Here is an 18,005-nt window from a genome sequence, read left to right as displayed (position 1 = left end):
CTTTTTCTTTTTTTAACGTTTACTTATTTGGTTATGCTGGGTCTTAGTTGCAGCACCTGGGATCTTTTGAGAACTCTTAGTTGTGGCATGTGGGATCTAGTTCCTTGACCAGACATTGAACCAGGATGCCCTGCATTGGTAGCGTGGTGACTTAGCCACTGGACCACAAGGGAAGACCCCACCCTGCTGCTTGTTGGCTGGAGGGCTGGGTGAAGTCATCTTCCAGGGGTGCTGTGGGGAGAGCGCCACACTATGAAGAGTTCTGCTCCAGGTTTGCCTGTTGACCAGTTAGTGGCTGCAGGTCCTTGGGTGCTGGAGCTTGTCTGAAGGTATGGCCCCCACTTTCCAGGGGTCCCCTGTACCCACCAGCTTTCTCAGCCTCAGGATCTCCTGCTTGTACCTGCTCAGAGAAACCAGGTTAGTCACCTGCCTGGCTGTGGACAAGCCCTGCAGCCAGTGCCTGGGGCTGAGGTCCTCGGATCCCAGGCCCACCTTCCCAGGTGCTGGTCCACATACTCCTGTAGCTCAGAAAGCTGCTCCTCTGCCATCGTGGCACGGACCAGCAGCTGTGCCCGCTCCCGCTCCAGCTCTGCCTGGCATGGGGGACACAAGCCATGAGCCAGGCGCAGTGTAAAGAGGGGCCTCGGGCCAGGCTCTGCTCATTACCTGGGTGCCACGGGCAAACTCCTGTAGATTCTGGCGGATCTGGGCCCAGGACGCAGCTTCCAGGCCCCTTGAAGGGAGGCAGCGGGGTTGGCATGAGAGCTGGCATTGACCCAAGTGCTGATCAACAACCCTGCTCAAGTCAGGGCCCTGCGGTCTTTGAGGTTTCTCCTGGGTGCAAGTTTGGGATGGCCCTGCCTGAGTTTTGCTGCCATCTCTGTATGGCGGGGGTGGGGGTGCCCACTGGCCACTCAGAAAGCTGAGCCACCAGGCCAGCTTGGACAGTGACTGCAGTGTCAGTAAGGAGGCTTCATGTTGGAAATATGAAGGCACAAAGGCTGTGAAAGTAACAGGGCAGCTGCTCCTGCCTTGTCCTGGGTTGGGCCCTCTACTGTCCACGCTCCCAGCAGTCTACAGGTGGGGCTCCTGAGTCTCAGCTGAGATGTCCATTCCTTGGGGCATCTCCCTGACCCATTCAAGGTTAGCCCCTCTCCTGTCAGGACCCCTCCTCACTCCAAACGCTTAGTTTTCTGAGATGGTGTCTCCAAATGGAGTAGCCATCATGGTCAACAAGAGTCCGAAATGCAGTACTTGGATGCGATCTCAAAAATGACAGAATGATCTCTGTTCGTTTCCAAGACAAACCATTCAATATTACAGAAATCCAAGCCTGTGCCCCTATCAGTAATGCTGAAGAAGCCGAAGTTGAACGGTTCTATGAAGACCTACAAGACCTTTTAGAACTAACACCCAAAAAATGATACCCTTTTCATCATAGGGGCCTAGAATGCAAAAGTAGGAAGTCAAGAAATAACTATAGAGTAACAGGAAAATTTGGCCTTGGAGTACAGAATGAAGCAGGGCAAAGGCTAATAGAGCTTTGCCAAGAGAACGCACTGGTCGTAGCAAACACTCTCTTTCAACAACACAAGAGAAGACTACACATGGATGTCACCAGATGGTCAACACCAAAATCAGATTGATTATATTCTTTGCAGCCAAAGACAGAGAAGCTCTATACAGTTAGCAAAAACAAGACCAGGAGCTGACTGTGGCTCAGATCATGAACTCCTTATTGCCAAATTCAGACTTAAATTGAAAAAAGTAGGGAAAACCACTAGACCATTCAGATATGACCTAAATCAAATCCCTTATGATTATACAGTGAAAGTGAGAAACAGATTGAAGAGACTAGATCTGATAGAGTGCCTGATGAACTTTGGACGGAGGTTCATGACATTGTACAGGAGACAGGGATCAACACCATTCCCATGGAAAAGAAATGCAAAAAAGCAAAATGGCTGTCTAAGGAGGACTTAAAAATAGCTGTGAAAAGAAGAGAAGCGAAAAGCAAAGGAGAAAAGGAAAGATACAAGCATCTGAATCCAGAGTTCCAAAGAATAGCAAGGAGATATAAGAAAGCCTTCCTTAGCGATCAATGCAAAGAAATAGAGGAAGACAACAGAATAGGAAAGACAAGAGGTCTCTTCAGGAAAATTACAGATACCAAGGGAACATTTCATGCAAAGATGGGCTCATCTTCGGGCTCGATAAAGGACAGAAATGGTATGGACCTAACAGAAGCAGAAGATATTAAGAAGAAGAGGCAAGAATACACAGAAGAAAGATCTGTACAAAAAAGATCTTCACGACCAAGATAATCATGATGGTGTGGTCACTCACCTAGATCCAGACATCCTGGGATGTGAAGTCAAGTGGGCCTTAGAAAGCATCCCTACGAACAAAGCTAGTGGAATTCCAGTTGACCTATTTCAAATCCTGAAAGATGATGCTGTGAAATTGTTGCACTCAATATGCCAGCAAATTTGGAAAACTCAACAGTGGCCACAGGACTGGAAAAGGTCAGTTTTCATTCCAATCCCAAAGAAGGCAATGCCAAAGAATGCTCAAACTACCACACAATTGCACTCATCTCACACGCTAGTAAAGTCATGCTCAAAATTCTCCAAGCCAGGCTTCAGCAATACGTGAACCGTGAACTTCCAGATGTTCAAGCTGGTTTTACAAAAGGCAGAAGAACCAGAGATCAAATTGCCAACATCCACTGGATCATGGAAAAAGCCAGAGAGTTCCAGAAAAACATCTATTTCTGCTTCATTGTCTATGCCAAAGCCTTTGACTGTGTGGATCACAGTAAACTGTGGAACATTCTGAAAGAGATGGGAATACCAGACCACCTGACCTGCCTCTTGAGAAACCTATATGCAGGTCAGGAAGCAACAGTTAGAACTGGACATGGAACAACAGACTAGTTCCAAATAGGAAAAGGAGTACATAAAGGCTGTATATTGTCACCCTGCTTATTTAACTTATATGCAGAGTACATCATGAGAAAAGCTGGACTGGAAGAAGCACAAGCTGGAATCAAGATTGCCGGGAGAAATATCAATAACCTCAGATATGCAGATGACACCACCCTTATGGCAGAAAGTGAAGAGGAACTAAAAAGCCTCTTGATGAAAGTGAAAGAGGAGAGTGAAAAAGTTGGCTTAGAGCTAAACATTCAGAAAACTAAGATCATGGCGTCTGGTCCCATCACTTCATGGGAAATAGATGGAGAAACAGTGGAAACAGTGTCAGACTTTAATTTTTTGGGCTCCAAAATTACTGCGGGTGCTGATTGCAGCCATGAAATTAAAAGATGCTTACTCCTTGGAAGGAAAGTTATGACCAACCTAGACAGCATATTAAAAAGCAGAGACATTACTTTGCCAACCAAGGTCCGTCTAGTCAAGGTTATGGTTTCTCCAGTGGTCATGTATGGATGTGAGAGTTGGACTGTGAAGAAAGCTGACCGCCAAAGAACTGATGCTTTTGAACTGTGGTGTTGGAGAAGACTCTTGGGAGTCCCTTGGATTGCAAGGAGATCCAACCAGTCCATTCTAAAGGAGATCAGTCCTGGGTGTTCATTGGAAGGACTGATGCTAAAGCTGAAACTCCAATACTTTGGCCACCTCACGCGACGAGCTGACTCACTGGAAAAGACTGATGCTGGGAAGGATTGGGGGCAGGAGGAGAAGGGGACGACAGAGAATGAGATGGCTGGATGGCATCACCGACTCGATGGACATGAGTTTGAATGAACTCCAGGAGTTGGTGATGGACAGGGAGGCCTGGCGTTCTGTGATTCATGGGGTCACAAAGAGTCAGACACGACTGAGCGACTGAACTGAACTGAACTGAAGCAGGCCAAGACTGGAAGTCACGGCTAGATCACTGTTTGCTGCAGCAACCAGAACACCGCCCCTGTAGCTAGCTTCCAAAATAAATGGGTCCCCCCCAGCACCCACACTAGGTACTCACTGTGGCTGTAATGTGGCCCCCTGGGAGACTTCACTGGATCCCTTCTGTGGGAACAAGAGCAGGGGTTGCTAAGCAGGGCAGGCTGTTAAGCCTGGAAGGGGTCCTGGGGTGAGTTAGGGGGCAGCAGGGAGGGGTCACCTGGGCCTTGAGCTTCTGGAGCTGCTTCTCCAGCCTGGCCTGGTTCTGTGTCCGGTGGCTGAATTCAGTGACTGTGTGCAGGGGCAGCAGCGCCACATCTGAGGAGGCCACACCAAAGGCAGCCCTGGGGGTCCCAGGGGCCCCGACAGGGTCCACCAGCATCTGCTGCACACTAAACCCCGCACCAGGTCTCACAGGGCCGTCTGCCCCTGGGTGCCTGTCTCAGGGAGGGGCCGTCTGCCCCCAGGTGCCCGTTTCAGGGGGGGACCCACCTGTGGGCAGTCAGCAGCTCCTCATGTCTCCGGCTCAGATCTGCCAGGCACTTGCGGTAGGAGCGGGCGGCCCGGGCCAGCTGTTGCTCACGGCTGTGATGAGCTGCCCTAATGTCCTCCAGAGTGGTCTCCAGGAATGTCCGAAGGGCTGCGGCTGTGGGCTTTGGGCCTGCGCCATCTGCGTATCCCTGCAGGAGGCGGGGCCAGGACCGGGAAGGGCGGCGCTTGGTCAGATCCAACCTCTCCCTCTTAATTCCCTCCCTAGAGCTGGTCCCCCGAGGATAGTGTGCTGGGCAGGCCTGAAGTCTCCAACAAGGGTGGAGGTGGTGGTTGGTCGCGGTCAGGCCAGGCTCAGGTTCCCCGGGACCCAGAGGCCTCCAACACAGTACAGCCCCACCCCTCGGTGCTCACGGCCACGGTTCGGGCGCAGTGCTGCAGTCGGATGGCATACGCCTCATTCAGCTTCTTGAGCTGCAGCTGCAGCCGGGCGTTCTCTGCCTCAGCCTGGTGGAGCTGGCCCCGGCAGGCAGACAGCACCTGGGGGTGGAGGAGGCCCTCAGTCTGTGTCCCAAAGCTGGACTTTTGCGGAGCCAGACTGCAAAGTAGGTAGGGCTGGGCCTCACCACGGCTTGTGCAGTCAGTTGCTGCCCAGCTGTCCTGGCCTCCTCCCAGGCTCCCTGCAGCTGTCGGCCCAGGGCTGCCCTGTGGGCAGGGTGTAAGTCTCAGCCGGGCCGAGGAAGGGTGACCCCCTCTTCCCTTTGAGCACAGACCCCTTGCTCGCTGGGCCCTCCAGTCCCAGATGAGGGAGGCGGCCACTCACACACACGTCTCCAGGGCCTTCTGCTGAGCCCCGTGCTGCTCCTGCGCCCACTTTGCATCTGCCGGCAGCTGTGGGGCACAAGACGGCTGGCTGGATGAAAGCCCAAGCCTCGGGTCCCCTGTTCCGCCCCACCTCCACCCCAGGCTGGGAGAAACCCTGACAGACCTTCGGGCTGTGTGGCTGCACACCTGTGCCGCCCCCCAGCTCCTGCTGCTTGTTCTCGGGGGTCAGGAAATCTGTGGACTGTGCCGGCACAGAAGAGCTGTCTGGGCGTCCCTTTTCCTCACTGGACCCGCTCAGTTTCCACCCAGGCAGCCCCCGCCCCCACCTCCCGCTGTGCACTCCCGGTGACCTGGAGTCTGCAACGGTAGGAGTGTCCCCGCCCCCCGGCCTTGTGCCCAAGCTCCTGTGCCAGGGCCGGGTAGCACCCTGGATCAGCCTCTGCTGGGGCCGCCCGCGCTCCCTGCTGCTCCAGCTCCAGCACGCGGCTCTCCAGCCACAGGACCTGCGGGAGACCAGGTCATCGTCCATCTGGGCATCCACAGGGACGTGGTACACACAGGACAGGTGGGGTGTGTGAGTGTATACAGACACTGTGCAAGTGTACATAGTCACTCGGAGCACACCCGCACACCCCCCACATGCCCTCAGGCTGCCACACTTGGGCACACATCAGTGCCCACCTCACTCTTCAGCTCAAAGATTTCAGCATCGTGCTGCTCCTGCAGGCGCTGGTTTTTGATCTGCAGGTCCACCAGCTCCTTGCAGACCTGGGGTTGGTCAGGGTGAGAGGTGGAGTCTGTAAGGCCCTGGGGATGCGCTCCCTCCTGCCAGCACCCAGAAGCCCCACACCCACCTGCAGCTGCTGCTCCTCACTCAGCTCTAGGTCTGAGGGAAGCTCTGTCCCAAGGTTGGTGGCCCAGGCTGGGGCACCCCCAGGGACTCCTGGAAGCCAGGCCTCAGCCTGTGGCAGAACCTAGGGAGGCACCACCACTCAACCCCAAGGTTCATCTCAGGCCCGGGCTGTGGCCTCCACCCTCGCACACCCAGCCTGACAGAGCTGGGGCAGGCTCTCCTGCGGCCAGGTTCAGGCCCAGGTCCTGAGTACCTACACCTCTCCTGGACTGTGAGGGAACAGGGGACACTCCAGAAGCAGCAGCGTCCTGGGAGGACTCACATTCTCAGTGGCCCAAGGAGGGGGCCCTGGGGCTGCCACATGCTCCATACACAGAAAGGACTGCAGGCTGCCCCCAAGCCCAGTGTCGCCTCGACTACTGGCCTGTTGCTGCAACACCGTGGCTTGTGTTGCCAAGGCCTCTGTCGTTCCCAGGAGACTCCCGGTGCCCCGCCCACGAGGGCAAGCAGGACAGTTCAGTGGTTGGTGACACCTTTCCGGATTCCTTTTCATCATCTGGGATACACAGACGGTCACCCCAGCATGTCTCAGTGGCGAGGATGGAACCAGGAGAGCGCAGAAGGCCGAGGCTGGGGAGGTGTGGGACAGAGCACAGGAAGCCGAACGGCCGTCCCTGTTACTGTTATCCTCAGGCAGCGCGCTTTGCCTTATCGTGCGGGTTCCACACTCATTAGGCCCCCAGGCTGAGCACCGGGACGAGCAGGCGAACAAACAGGTGCCTCCCTACACTTACAGCCCGACCGAAGACGTCCCAACCTGGGGCCGGGGGGCTCGGGAAGACTGGCTCAGCGCTGTGCCAGGAGGGCTTCGCGGAGGAGGCGCCAGAGCTCCGGACGCGACTAGCCGGACGAGTGCCCGCGCTCCCTCCGCGCACGCGTGCTCCCTGCGCCGGGCTCGGGTCCCGCGGCGCGCAGGCTCCCGGCCGGCCCCGCGGGCGGGCGCCTCGGGCCCGGCGGGCCGTTGGCGGCGGCGTGAGTGGCGCGCTCCGTCCAGGCCCCGGGATTGGCGCCCGAGGCCCGCCTCTGTCCGGCTGTCCTTCAGGGAGTCCGCGCGACCGGCTGGCGCGGCCCGCGGGGGTGAGCGGACCTTCGGGAAGGGGGCGGCAGGGTGGGGAGGGGTCTGGGGCGGGGGCCTGCGGAGCGGCGCTGAGGGCGGGGTCCGGAGAGGGACGGGCCCGGGGTGGCGCTGCGCCGGGAGGGCGCGGGGGGCGGGGCCTGGCAAGCAGGCGGGGCCTACTCGGGCAGCGGTCCGACTGGGGACGGGACCGGAAGGGGGCGTGGTTGTGTGGGCGGGGCCTCTGGCGGGGGGCGGAGCCTGCAGCGGGAGGCGTCTCGGCGAGGGACTGGTCCTCGCAGCTGCAGGTCACCTGGACCCTGGAGCTTGGCCTTCCAGACGGGCCTCGGGACAGTCCGGGAGCAGCCAGCGGGGCTCCTTACTGGCCCCCAGCACGTGTGTGTGGAACTGACCCCTCCCGCGCATAGCCCTGCCAAGGGTCTAGAGAGGGCAGCCCCACGCTGAGGAAGGGGCTCAGGAGGCGCGGTGCGTCTGAGCTCTGCGGCCATGAAGGTCAAAGTTATCCCTGTGCTTGAGGACAACTACATGTACCTGGTCATCGAGGAGCGCACGCGGGAAGCTGTGGCCGTGGACGTGGCCGTGCCCAAAAGGGTGAGAGCAGGTTTGAGGTCGCGGGAGCATTGCTGTGGTCCCAGGCACCTTAGGCTGCCGGTAGAGGCTCTGGACAACACTTCTGGGGGCAGACCCTCCCCCTACTTTCTGGTCTCTGGTTATTTGGAGTTTGCTGCTGCTGCTGAGTCACTTCAGTCGTGTCCGACTCTGTGTGACCCCTTAGACGGAAGCCCACCAGGCTCCCCTGTCCCTGGGATTCTCCAGGCAAGAACACTGGAGTGGGTTGCCATTTCCTTCTCCAATATTTGGAGTTTAGGGTTTCTTTATTTGGGTCTCCTCTGAGGTTAGAGCCATTTCTGGAATTTTTCATTTGGTGCCTGTTTTGTACACAGTGGGTGCTCTCTAATTGTCTGCTGGGTCTCCCCTGCCCCAGCACCATCCCGTGCCTTGGGGGCACTGTGCACCCAGGCCTGGTGCCCCAATGCAGGCAGCCACCTGGGCCATCTGCATGTCCCTAACTCCCATCCCTTTCAGCTGCTGGAGATTGTGCGCCGGGAGGGGGTATCACTGACCACTGTGCTGACAACCCATCACCACTGGTGAGTGCCATAGGGGCAGGGCTGAGGCAGGTGGGTTCACTCCAACCCAGCCCCAACCCCAGGTGATTCCGCTCTCACCCATCCTCAGGGACCACGCTCGTGGCAATGCAGAACTGGCGAGGCTGCTGCCTGATCTGGTGGTGTTGGGTGCGGACGAGCGCATCTGTGCGCTGACACGCAGGCTGGCACACGACGAGGAGCTGCGGGTGAGCGTGCGACTGGGAGGGACAGGGAGAGAGCCTGGGCCCAACCGCCTCACCTGCTCCTCTGCCACAGTTTGGGGCCATCCACGTGCGCTGCCTCCTGACGCCTGGCCACACCTTGGGCCACATGAGCTACTTCCTGTGGGAAGAGGAGTGTCCGGACCCTCCCGCTGTGTTCTCGGGTACTGGCTGCCCTGTATCCATCTGCCCCACTTCCCCGTGCCCCATTCCACTCTCTCTGACCCACCCAACTCCCCAGGGGATGCACTGTCCGTGGCCGGCTGCGGCTCACGCCTGGAGGGCACAGCTCAGCAGATGTACCAGAGCTTGGTGGAGACCCTGGGCACCCTGCCCCCCGAGACAGTGAGCAGCCTGCCCCTTGCCCTCTCGTGGCTGTGGGGGCCCGGCTTCCCATATAAGCAGCACGCACTGCACCTGCCTATGCCAGGGTTCAGGATGACTGTCTTCTTGCCAGCTGTGGCAAGAAGTGGACTGGCGAGGGGGTGGGGAGCATCTGCTCATGGCAGTGCTGTGCACCTAAGCACCTCATCTCTCCAGAAGGTGTTCTGTGGTCACGAGCACACACTGGGCAACCTCGAGTTTGCACAGAAAGTGGAGCCTTACAACAACCACGTGAAGGCCAAGCTGTCGTGGGCCAAGGTGTGGCCGCTCCTCCACTCTCGGTGGCAAGGTTGGAGGGCAGGACAGGCTGGGGCCAGGGTAGCACTGAGTGTGTGTGTGTGGGTGGGGTATCAGCCATGACTCCTGGCCTGGGTGACCAGGCCTGGCTTGGCTGGGGCATTCACCCACCCTAGGCTCTGGGCCACCTGCAGTCTGGCCATCGAGTGCCCACCTTCAGGGCCTAGGCTCAAACCCCCAGGCTGCGGGTGATGGAGCCAAGCTACCTGGGGCTGCCAGACAAGGCAGTGACCGGGGCTTATGCTCGTTCCAGCAGAGAGATGACGATGATGTGCCCACGGTGCCCGCAACCCTGGGCGAGGAACTCCTTTACAACCCCTTCCTGAGGGTGGCGTGAGTACCGGCCAACGTGCTGGGCCCTCCCGTGTCGGTGAGGGGGGCTGGGGAGCACGGGGCCGGGCCTGAGCCAGTGTGTCTTGGGGACCTGTGTCCTCCCCAGGGCCCTTGCCGCACATCAGGCTGGCACGGGGCCGACTTGTGCTCTGGGTCTCCCCTGCACTTACATGGACACCAGGTGGCAGGGGGCTGGTCCCTGGGCTGTCTCCACCACCACATCTCGTTCACCCCATGGGTCCCCTTGAGCCCCACAGTGCCCCCTCTCCCCGCAGAGAGGAATCTGTGCGCGAGTTCACAGGGAAGGTGGCCCCAGCCGACGTCCTGGATGTGCTCTGCAGGGAGCGAGCGAGCTTCGAGAGGGCGGCTGAGCCGCTGCAGCCACAGGCCCGGGCCCTCCTTGCGCTGCAGTGGGGGCTCCTGAGCACACCCTGGCAGAAGTGAGCTCTACATGGGCCGGGCTACATGGCCCTCCTCCCTCAACCCACAGGAGGGCCCAGCCGTCCTCAATCCTGCCCGGCCCTGGAGGGTAGGCGCTCTGGCACTTCTGGGGCTGGACACCCCACCCCACTCTAGGCCACAGTGAGACAGGGGTGTTTGCGCACAGTGCAGTGGGGTGCACAGGGCTCCTGAACTTCAAATAAAGCTTTGAAAGGCCTTTTTCTCAATGCAGACAGACACTCTTGAAAAGAATCTGTTTTTACTAGAGATGAGCTTCTCAGGGACGTGCCTAGGGGGCTGACTCAGTCTGCTCCGCCCCGGCCCAGGCCAGTCGGGGTCCAGCTGTGGACACAGGACTCAGCCCCCAGGAGGCAGGTTCTCCGGCCCCAGGCACCATCAGACACCTGGTCTCAGTGGCGGGGCACCCCACCCCAGGTGGGGTCACGGGCTGGCTGCCTGTGTCCGGCCAGTGTCCTTGGCTGCCCAGTGTGGCAGGTCCTCCAGACTCTGCTGTGACCTCACCAGCTGGGCAGGTCCAGCCTGTCACCACTGCCCCACAGCAGTCTGGGGGGACTCTCGAGATGGAGGGTGAGGAGCCCTCCCACAGGATGAATTGAGACCCCACACCCAGGGGGAGCCAGGCCTCTCAGGGCTCAGGACCATGGAGAGGGCCAGCGGCTGGCAGAGCCTCTGGCCCTGCAGGAGTCCAGGTGACAGCGATCCCAAGTCCCATTGCTCCGAGGGTCCCAGTGTCCCTGAAGCATTTTGGGGTGTCCCTCAGGGTCTCGGGCAACTGCCCTGCTGGAGACACCCCCACCTTCTCAGGAGTCCTGGTACTGGTGGCAGTGGACCGGCTGGACCCGTGAGGCCTCTACCACCTGATACTGAATCCAGAGCCAGTCTTCTCCACCGCGTGGTAGCTGGTGTGCAGCAAGCGGCTAGCCCGCTCCGAGCCTGCGCCCTGCAGCCAGCGCTCATACAGCTCCTGGACCCCGGGCGCATCCTCTGGTGCCTCAGTCCTGACCAGGCCATACAGTCTCTCAACCTGCTGCAAGAGCTCCTTGCCGGGCATGTCGGGGGCCTTGAGTTGTCCTCCCCCATTGAGGCACCCTGTGGCAGAGCAGGGCAGGTGTGATCACGGAGGGTGCCGGCTGGCGCGTAGGGTCACGGGGGCCCCCTGCCCATAGCTACCTGCCGGGCAGGCCATGACCTCCACGTAGTGGTATGGGCAGCGCCCACGCTTGAGCTTCTGCACCAGGTTCTGGATGTTGCGGAAGCCATAGGCTGCGGCGAAGTGCAGCAGGACTTGGCCCTCCCTCTCCAGAATCACCTCCTGGAGGTCCTTGTTCCTGAGGGCACAGACCTGGCTGTCCACACAGCATATCAGGCTCACTCCCGGTGGGGGCAGTAAGGGGGGAAGGGAGGAAGCTCCTTCCTACCAATGGGACAGGTGGCCCCAGCCTCAGGTTCCTGGTCTGTAGAATGGGAACCCTGTCTTCCCAAGGTCAGATGAGCCCCAGCCCGCCCTCCCTGGAGTGGGGGCTCACATCAGGACACACTGTGTGCTAGGAGCTCCGTCCCGCCCCCTGTGCACCCCGGTGCTGTGGGCAGGGGACACTGAGCTCTACCATGAGGAGACCCAGGGCTCGGGAGTGCGGGTCCCGTCACCTGAGCTAGAGCGCAGGGCCCGGCTCTGGCCCTCCCCACTGACCTCAGGGGTCTGTAGATGACCTCAGTGACATGGATCCCGAACAGCTCCTGGGCTGCATACCGGAACACATGCTCCAGGTAGCCCCCTGAGCCTCCACCCCGATGGCTGGCAGGCTCCTGGGCAGAGGCACTGCTGCACCTAGGGAAGAGGCCAGGCCTCAGGTGGTGTTGGGGCCACCGCCCACCGAGGCCTCTGAGCAACCTCTGTCTCACGTTTGAGAGCGTTTACTTTCTAAGCGGAAGATGAGTCATAGAGCCCAAGGCTTTGAGGGTGTGTCGGGAGAAGGCTTGTGCGGCAAAGGTGGTCCCCTCCGTCGTACCACCTATCCCGCGGAGCTCAGACCTGTGTGAAGTCAGGGTCAGCTCTGACAACCATCAGCCAGTTGTCCACAGGCCACCTCGGGAGCTCAAGCATCTTGGACACCGAGACACACGAGGGGCCGAGGGAGGCCGGGCCAGAGAAAAGGGAGGAGACCAGGGCCTGCGTTAAGGGCCACAGCCCCTCCTGCTGCCTGCCCGGACCCTGGGGACCCCTGGTGGAGAGCACCTGGTACTGGGTGAGCTTACAGCCCCTCCGACACGGCCGGTGGTGACGTACAGACTGTCCAGAGGAGCTGGCTCCAGCTCCGACAGCGAGACCCCTTCTTCTTCCAGCAGCTTGAAGACTTCGCCTGCAGGAGACCACAGCACAGAGGCGCTTCAGCTGTCTCAAGAGCAACAGAGACCGTTATAGATGCACGGCTCCCGGTCACAGCGCCGGCTGGCCCAGGGCCCCGCACCTGTAGTGATGACACAGTCCACGTCGCGTGTCTGGTGCTCCTGGCTGAAGAAGTCAGGTCTGGAGGCTTCCAGCTTTTTGTCGTAGCAGGGCATTACTGTCGCGTGGTAGACCTTGTCAGGGGTCAGATGCTGTGTGCAGGACGTGGCAGTGAGGCAGCAGCGTGGGGCTGACGAGGGGCAGCGTGGGGGGCACCACAGGGGGCTCACTCTGGGTCCCCATTACCTGCTGCTGGGCGAAGAAGTCCTTGACCAGGGAGCCCATGACCTGCTGCGGGGACCGCACCGTGCTGATGTGGGGGAGGAGGGTGCTCCCGTGGGTCTTCTCGGCGTAGCAGATCCAGCCTGAGGCCAACGCGGGGCGAGAGTGGGGCAGTGAGGTGACTTCCGGGGGTGGCCCAACTCATGCAAGGGGTTAGGGTCCCATTAAGGAGCCCCCAGCTCTGCTCTTGTCAACACGTGTCTCTAGCGTTCCCGTGATCACCCCTTAGGAACTGAAGCAGCTCCAGGTGACCCTCAGGCAGCTCCTGCTGAAAAGCCTCCACCCTCCTCACCATGTCCAGCTACCGGCCGTGGGCGCACACCTGGGCAGGCGGAAGTCAGCACAGGCAGGGCCTGCTTGGGGTCGGCCTGTCCTCGGAACCGCTGCACGAACTCCCGCTGGCTCTCGAGGAGGCTGAAGTTCCTCGAGAAGGCAGTGTCGAACACGTAGTGTGCGCCTGTGAGGGAGCACCCACATCACCCCCGGAAGGATGGCTGCGCCCAGGGTGGGCGGGCGTCATGGGATGCACCGGTGGTAGATGCCCGGTGCCCTGCCTCTGAGCTCGGGCCTGCAGGCACCAGGCCGCACCCTGAACACGTCAGCACAACCGCCTGCACTGGGCCCCCCTCACCCTCCCAGCCCTGCCCCCAGCATGCAGGGGCCAACCCCCTACGCCCTCCCAGCCCTGCACCAGGTGTGCAAGGGCCAACCCCCGATGTTCTTCCAGTCCTGCCCCCTGCATGCAGGGGCCGACCAGGGGCCAAACTCAGGCCTGAGAACTGTGCCTTGGTGGTGATAATTTAAAAACGAAGTAAAGAGTGGGTGAATTCCAGGCTCGGGGATGTGCAGCATCAAAATTCAGGGTTTTTTAAATTAAAAGGCCCTGCTCTCAATCAGAGAAGGAAATGGCAACCCACTCCAGTGTTCTTGCCTGGAGAATCCCAGGGACGGGGGAGCCTGGTGGGCTTCTGTCTATGGGGTCACACAGAGTCGGTCACGACTGAAGTGACTTAGCAGCAGCTCTCAATCATCACAACAGAACCTCAAGCTGAGTCAACCTCCAACAGAGCTTCTGATACACTAAGTCCAGTGACAGCCGGGTGTCACCTCAGCCCCGTGTCTACACGGGAGCTCGCCAAGTTTCAGCACCTACCTATTTTTTTAAAGAATGCTGTTAATTTCCTGGCGGTGTCCGTAGGATTCAGCTGAAACCTCACAGCCAGCGACGCTCTGGACTGGGGCGAGACCGAGATGACAACCAGCTTCTGCTGATCAGGTGCTGCCGTCTGCAAAGCATGGGACCCACGGCTCACTCTGTGGCTTATGGCCTGACCCCCTCAGGGCGTGTCAATTTTGCAAACACATAGAACTCAGAGTTTAGGGTTAACACTTCAATGCCAGGCATCCCCAGGAGACACAGGACAAGTGACACCAGGAGATGAGCTGCCCCGACGACACTAGTGAGGGATGCTGGGTAAGAGCGGATTCAAAGATGGCCCGCCGCTCACCTTATTGGCACCTAGAACCTTCCGCAGCTCCTCGTGGCTCTGCTGAGTGATGAGCACAGTCTCCGCTGAAGTGACGCAGCCACTGCACGCCAGGCAGTTGTCCAGCGAGATCTTGGCCTTCTCCAGCTTCTTCATCCCTCCATCCTGGAAGCACGAGAACCTGGTACCCCAAGGGCCCTTCCACACGAGGACACAGCGCTCTCAGGATGACGGGACCCATGGGAGAGCTTCATTCTCTGGCTCACAGCGCTGACAAGCAACGTGGTAGTTGGCTGGCTTTATGTGCCGTAAGTTTTTAGAAATTGAATATTTAGTACAGAAATACATATACACGTTCTAAACTTTCCTAGAGGCACCAAATCCTAACTCTGGTACAAAATTGGCTGGCGTATTATATTTAAGAGCCCTGCTGCTTGTCAGGGGTGGGACATGGACATTAAATGTGCAAAGATACAGTCGACTCATCACTGGTCCCCAGACCGTGCCTACAGGGACAGGAAAGTGCTGTGGGGACAGGAAAATGCTCAAGGCCAGGCTCTGAAAGGAGAAGGAAGAGAAAGGTAAGGGCGAAGATGAAAGAAGAAAGGACAGAGGGACAAGGAGGAGGAGATGGTGGGACCCTGTGCCCCCCAACACCTGCACAGAGAAGAGTGGGTAAGGCATGCAAGGGGCAGTTATAACATCAGACTCAGCCAGACAGTCGAGGACTGGGCATTCACACTGGCCTCCAGGCCGATGGCTGGGCAGTTCTGAGCCACGAACGGTCCCAGCAGAGGCCTCACTTCCTCTGCACACATGGGAGTGGTCTGAGCCAGGGCCAGGAAAGCCCTGAAGGAGCCCAAAGTGTGACCGGGGGCTGACTAGCTGGGACCCCCTCCCAGTCCACTCGCAAGGCTTGCGTTGCACTGTAGCGGCAGCCTGAGCTCAGGGCGCTTTCTCAGCCTGGCCAGCCTTGAGGCCAGTGGGGACTGATGTGCTTCGGGCTTCCCTCCAGGTCAACCCCCGCTGTTCTGGAGCAGGGCCCCCGGCCCCATGAAGGAGCCTGCCTCCCATGTTTGCTGGGCTCGGGCGGGACCCCAGCTGGGCTGTCAGGTTGCCCTCTGGGGCTGAGTAAACAGCAACTCCTTCCCCGGAATCACTGGCTCCCACTGTCTGGCCCCACCGCGAGCCATCCTGTGGCTCCTCACCTGCTGGGAGGGATCCCTGGGCCGGTGCGCCCAGTGGTGCCTGCAGTCCTCGGGACTGCGTGGGTGTTCTTGAGAATCCAAATGGCAAACAGTCAGGGTGTTAACTTTAACGCTGTGGGACTAGGGTCTTGGCGTTGCTCAATTATACAGGAAGTAGGTTTCACTAAGAACAAGTGGTCTGGACTAGAAAATGTTACACAATTAGAACTCGAGAGAGAGGGATGCCAGAACTGCCACCTCTGCAAAAAGCCCTCTGCAGTGCACACCTTAGAAAGGGATGGTGACACGTGGAAGGTGCCATGGACATGAACCTATCCCTGGACAGGTCAGCTGGGCTGGAACTTACCTGACTGACTTGGAAGTAACTCCCATCGTCTTCGATGTGGATCTTGGCCACGCCGCTTCCCGGCCTCCTATCCACCTTCATGGGCTTGATGCAGTCCTACCCGTAAGAGACCCAAAGGGCGCCTGAGGCACAGCGGCGGAGGGATCCCAACACCGCCTGGGACGAAAACTCTGCCCTGATTCCGGCCTTCCCGCCGCAGAAGCGGTCTTGGCGCTGTGGCTGCTTACCCTCCTCGCGCGCGTTCAGACACTGCCCGCATCGAGGTTGCTGACCTCATGCAGGTGCGGGCGGTGTGGCCAACCTAACCTGTCCGCGGACACCGCCAGTAAACGGTGGGTGGGGCACCGCACGGAGGGCCAGTGTTTCACTGGAGGCCGAGGGCCGGCAGAAAAGCTCTGCCCAGCCCAGTTCCTGGAAGAAGGTTCCTTTCTCCCCAGTTCCTCCCCGCCCGAGAGGAAGCTCGCTGGCCGTCGCGTTCCCAGCGAGCAGCCTCGGAAAGCCTTGGCAGGAGGTCTGTCCGGCCCCTCGCGCTCCCCCCGGCACTCCTCGGCCGAGCCCTGGTCCCGCGCGGCTGCCGGCAGCCCATAAGTGGGGCAGCCGAGGAGGCGGCCGGCCCTCACGTGCGGTTGGCCTGTCCCCTTGGGGACACGCTCTGTCTCCTCCCCCGGGGGCGACACCTAGGCCGACCACCGCGCTCACAGCAGCGAAACGCCCCCCTTGCCCTCGCGGCGGGGCGAGAAACCGGCCAGGGAAGTTCGGCGGGGCCTCCCGGCCCCGAGCTGGGTCACTCTGGTTGTCGTGGCCGCGCGGGAAGGGGACTCGGAAACCACGGGGCCGTGTGACCCGGCAGGCCCCCCGATCCCAAGCCCCTCTCTCGGGGTGGCGGGGAAGACCGCGGCGGAGAGGACTCCTCGCGCAAAGCAGCCGCCCGGCCTGCTCACCTGAGACGGCGCGATGAAGTCGTCCAAGTCCGTCAGCTGCAGGGCCCCGCTGAAGGGCGACGCCATGGCGCCACACTGCCGCTAGCCCCTGTGCGGATGGCGTCGCCAAACGCCGCGAAACGGCGAGGCAGTTCCGCCACACTGCCGGAAAGCGTCATGTGCGCATGCGCGGCTGCCCCGCGGCAGGGCCCCGGGGGCGCGCGCCCCCTGCTGGCAGGCGGGGCCCCCCGCACCCCGCGCCGCCTGCGCGCCGGCGAGGGCCGCGGCGAAGGGGCCGTGTCTGCCTCGGGGCGCCGGGCTCGCCTCCCCTAGTCTCAGCCCTGGAGAGAAGCCGCGGAGGCGCTGTTCTTGGTTCTGGACAAGTCCAAGAACCCGGAAGGGCGCCGGGCGCACAGAGGCGGCCAGTTTCGGTTGGAGTGAGAAGGGAACGGGAGCAGGGGTGCGGAGCGGCTCTCCCGAGGCGGCCGGCCGGTGCAGGGCCCCGCGGCTCTGGGAGGGTGGGTGCTCAATTACGTGGTCGTGTCCGACGCCTTTGCGATCCCATGGCTGCTCTGTCCATGGGGTTTCCCAGCAAGAACACCGGAGAGGGTTGCCAGTTTCTCCTCCAGGGGAAACTCTTCCCCACCCAAGGATCGAACCTGCGTCCCCTCTGTTGGCAAGCCCTCCTCGGGTTATTCTGGATAAAAGCCCTTTTCTCTGTGGAACGCGGATAGAACACTGCTCGCTGGACTCATTTCTTGAGTGGTCATATATATATTTTTAAAGTCTTTATTATTTTCATTTTGGCTGTGTTGGGTCTCCGTTCCGGCGCTCGGGGCGTCCCTTCTTGCAGAGCCCTGGCTCTGGAGCGCAGGGGCGGCAGCTGCGGCTTGGGCTTAGCTGCCCCACGGCATGTGGCATGTTAGTCCCCGACCAGGGATCAAAGCTATGTCCGCTGCGTGGGAAGGTGGATTCTCAACCACTGGACCACCAGGGACATCTCCGTCATATACATTTAATGACCACTTCTTATGGGGGCTTTCCAGAAAACTCCAGTGGTCGAGTCTGGCGCATCCTCGGGCCCCACTTGGGCCCAGCCCTGAAGGTACCCTGGCGGTTCAGTTCAGTTCAGTCGATCAGTCCTGTCGGACTCTTTGCAACCCCATGAATCACAGCACGCCAGGCCTCACTGTCCATCACCAACTCCCGGAGTTCACTCAAACTCATGTCCATCGAGTCGGTGATGCCATCCAGCCATCTC

General features: G+C 59.9%; 3 protein-coding genes across 9 annotated transcripts; 1 reads left to right on the top strand and 2 right to left on the bottom strand.

Annotated features, from left to right (window-relative positions):
- Positions 1–2: 2 nt before the first annotated feature.
- CCDC78 (coiled-coil domain containing 78) lies at positions 3–7,004 on the bottom strand. 2 transcript variants are annotated; one of them, XM_055409066.2, is made up of 15 exons: positions 6,395–7,004; positions 6,074–6,193; positions 5,901–5,987; positions 5,546–5,722; positions 5,383–5,460; positions 5,218–5,285; positions 5,021–5,099; positions 4,809–4,934; positions 4,398–4,585; positions 4,126–4,297; positions 3,988–4,031; positions 667–733; positions 493–593; positions 367–400; positions 3–231 (listed from the first exon to the last, which is right to left on the bottom strand). In XM_055409066.2, the coding sequence occupies exons 1-15, from the start codon at positions 6,626–6,628 to the stop codon at positions 97–99; spliced, it is 1,710 nt and encodes a 569-aa protein (XP_055265041.1). In that variant the 5' UTR covers positions 6,629–7,004; the 3' UTR covers positions 3–96. The 2 variants fall into 2 exon arrangements, with proteins under 2 accessions (XP_055265041.1, XP_055265045.1); XM_055409070.2 differs by having other exon boundaries at positions 3–400.
- A 60-nt stretch (positions 7,005–7,064) lies between these two features.
- Positions 7,065–10,265, top strand: HAGHL (hydroxyacylglutathione hydrolase like). 3 transcript variants are annotated; one of them, XM_055409084.2, is made up of 9 exons: positions 7,065–7,209; positions 7,489–7,798; positions 8,294–8,358; positions 8,447–8,564; positions 8,635–8,743; positions 8,821–8,924; positions 9,123–9,221; positions 9,514–9,593; positions 9,869–10,265. In XM_055409084.2, exons 2-9 carry the CDS (start codon positions 7,694–7,696, stop codon positions 10,035–10,037), a joined length of 849 nt encoding a protein of 282 aa, XP_055265059.1. In that variant the 5' UTR covers positions 7,065–7,209; positions 7,489–7,693; the 3' UTR covers positions 10,038–10,265. The 3 variants fall into 3 exon arrangements, with proteins under 3 accessions (XP_055265059.1, XP_088688925.1, XP_055265058.1); XM_088832799.1 differs by having other exon boundaries at positions 9,120–9,221; positions 9,517–9,593; XM_055409083.2 differs by having other exon boundaries at positions 9,120–9,221.
- Positions 10,266–10,276: 11 nt separating this feature from the next.
- CIAO3 (cytosolic iron-sulfur assembly component 3) lies at positions 10,277–16,903 on the bottom strand. 4 transcript variants are annotated; one of them, XM_088832798.1, is made up of 12 exons: positions 16,766–16,903; positions 15,825–15,920; positions 14,292–14,451; positions 13,937–14,069; positions 13,106–13,240; positions 12,748–12,866; positions 12,524–12,653; positions 12,343–12,415; positions 11,974–12,087; positions 11,746–11,883; positions 11,226–11,383; positions 10,277–11,144 (listed from the first exon to the last, which is right to left on the bottom strand). In XM_088832798.1, exons 2-12 carry the CDS (start codon positions 15,848–15,850, stop codon positions 10,906–10,908), a joined length of 1,425 nt encoding a protein of 474 aa, XP_088688924.1. In that variant the 5' UTR covers positions 15,851–15,920; positions 16,766–16,903; the 3' UTR covers positions 10,277–10,905. The 4 variants fall into 4 exon arrangements, with proteins under 4 accessions (XP_088688924.1, XP_088688923.1, XP_055265055.2 ...); XM_088832797.1 differs by having other exon boundaries at positions 14,292–14,435; XM_055409080.2 differs by lacking the exon at positions 11,974–12,087 and having other exon boundaries at positions 12,292–12,415; positions 14,292–14,435.
- Between the last annotated feature and the right edge of the window lie 1,102 nt (positions 16,904–18,005).

This window comes from Moschus berezovskii, chromosome 27 (genome assembly GCF_049115385.1).
Source record: "Moschus berezovskii isolate FMDL1 chromosome 27, NW_MosBer_1.0, whole genome shotgun sequence".
In the NCBI taxonomy this organism is placed as follows: domain Eukaryota; kingdom Metazoa; phylum Chordata; class Mammalia; order Artiodactyla; family Moschidae; genus Moschus; species Moschus berezovskii.
This window is presented reverse-complemented; position numbering and strand designations above follow the sequence as displayed.

What these genes read in the sequence shown, in the direction of transcription:
- CIAO3 (XM_088832797.1), bottom strand. Translation starts at nt 16,831, where the DNA reads ATGGCGTCGCCCTTCAGCGGGGCCCTGCAGCTGACGGACTTGGACGAC. An exon ending in AGCATTCTTTAAAAAAATAG is followed by an intron (nt 13,241 to 13,936) that starts GTAGGTGCTGAA and finishes GCTCCCTCACAG; the next exon opens with GCGCACACTACGTGTTCGAC. An exon ending in ACTCATCTTCCGCTTAGAAA is followed by an intron (nt 11,884 to 11,973) that starts GTAAACGCTCTC and finishes CCTCTTCCCTAG; the next exon opens with GTGCAGCAGTGCCTCTGCCC.
- HAGHL (XM_055409083.2), top strand. Translation starts at nt 7,694, where the DNA reads ATGAAGGTCAAAGTTATCCCTGTGCTTGAGGACAACTACATGTACCTG. An exon ending in CACACGACGAGGAGCTGCGG is followed by an intron (nt 8,565 to 8,634) that starts GTGAGCGTGCGA and finishes CCTCTGCCACAG; the next exon opens with TTTGGGGCCATCCACGTGCG. An exon ending in GCACCCTGCCCCCCGAGACA is followed by an intron (nt 8,925 to 9,119) that starts GTGAGCAGCCTG and finishes TCATCTCTCCAG; the next exon opens with AAGGTGTTCTGTGGTCACGA.
- CCDC78 (XM_055409066.2), bottom strand. Translation starts at nt 6,628, where the DNA reads ATGATGAAAAGGAATCCGGAAAGGTGTCACCAACCACTGAACTGTCCT. An exon ending in GTGAGGAGCAGCAGCTGCAG is followed by an intron (nt 5,988 to 6,073) that starts GTGGGTGTGGGG and finishes GACCAACCCCAG; the next exon opens with GTCTGCAAGGAGCTGGTGGA. An exon ending in TCTTTGAGCTGAAGAGTGAG is followed by an intron (nt 5,723 to 5,900) that starts GTGGGCACTGAT and finishes GGTCTCCCGCAG; the next exon opens with GTCCTGTGGCTGGAGAGCCG.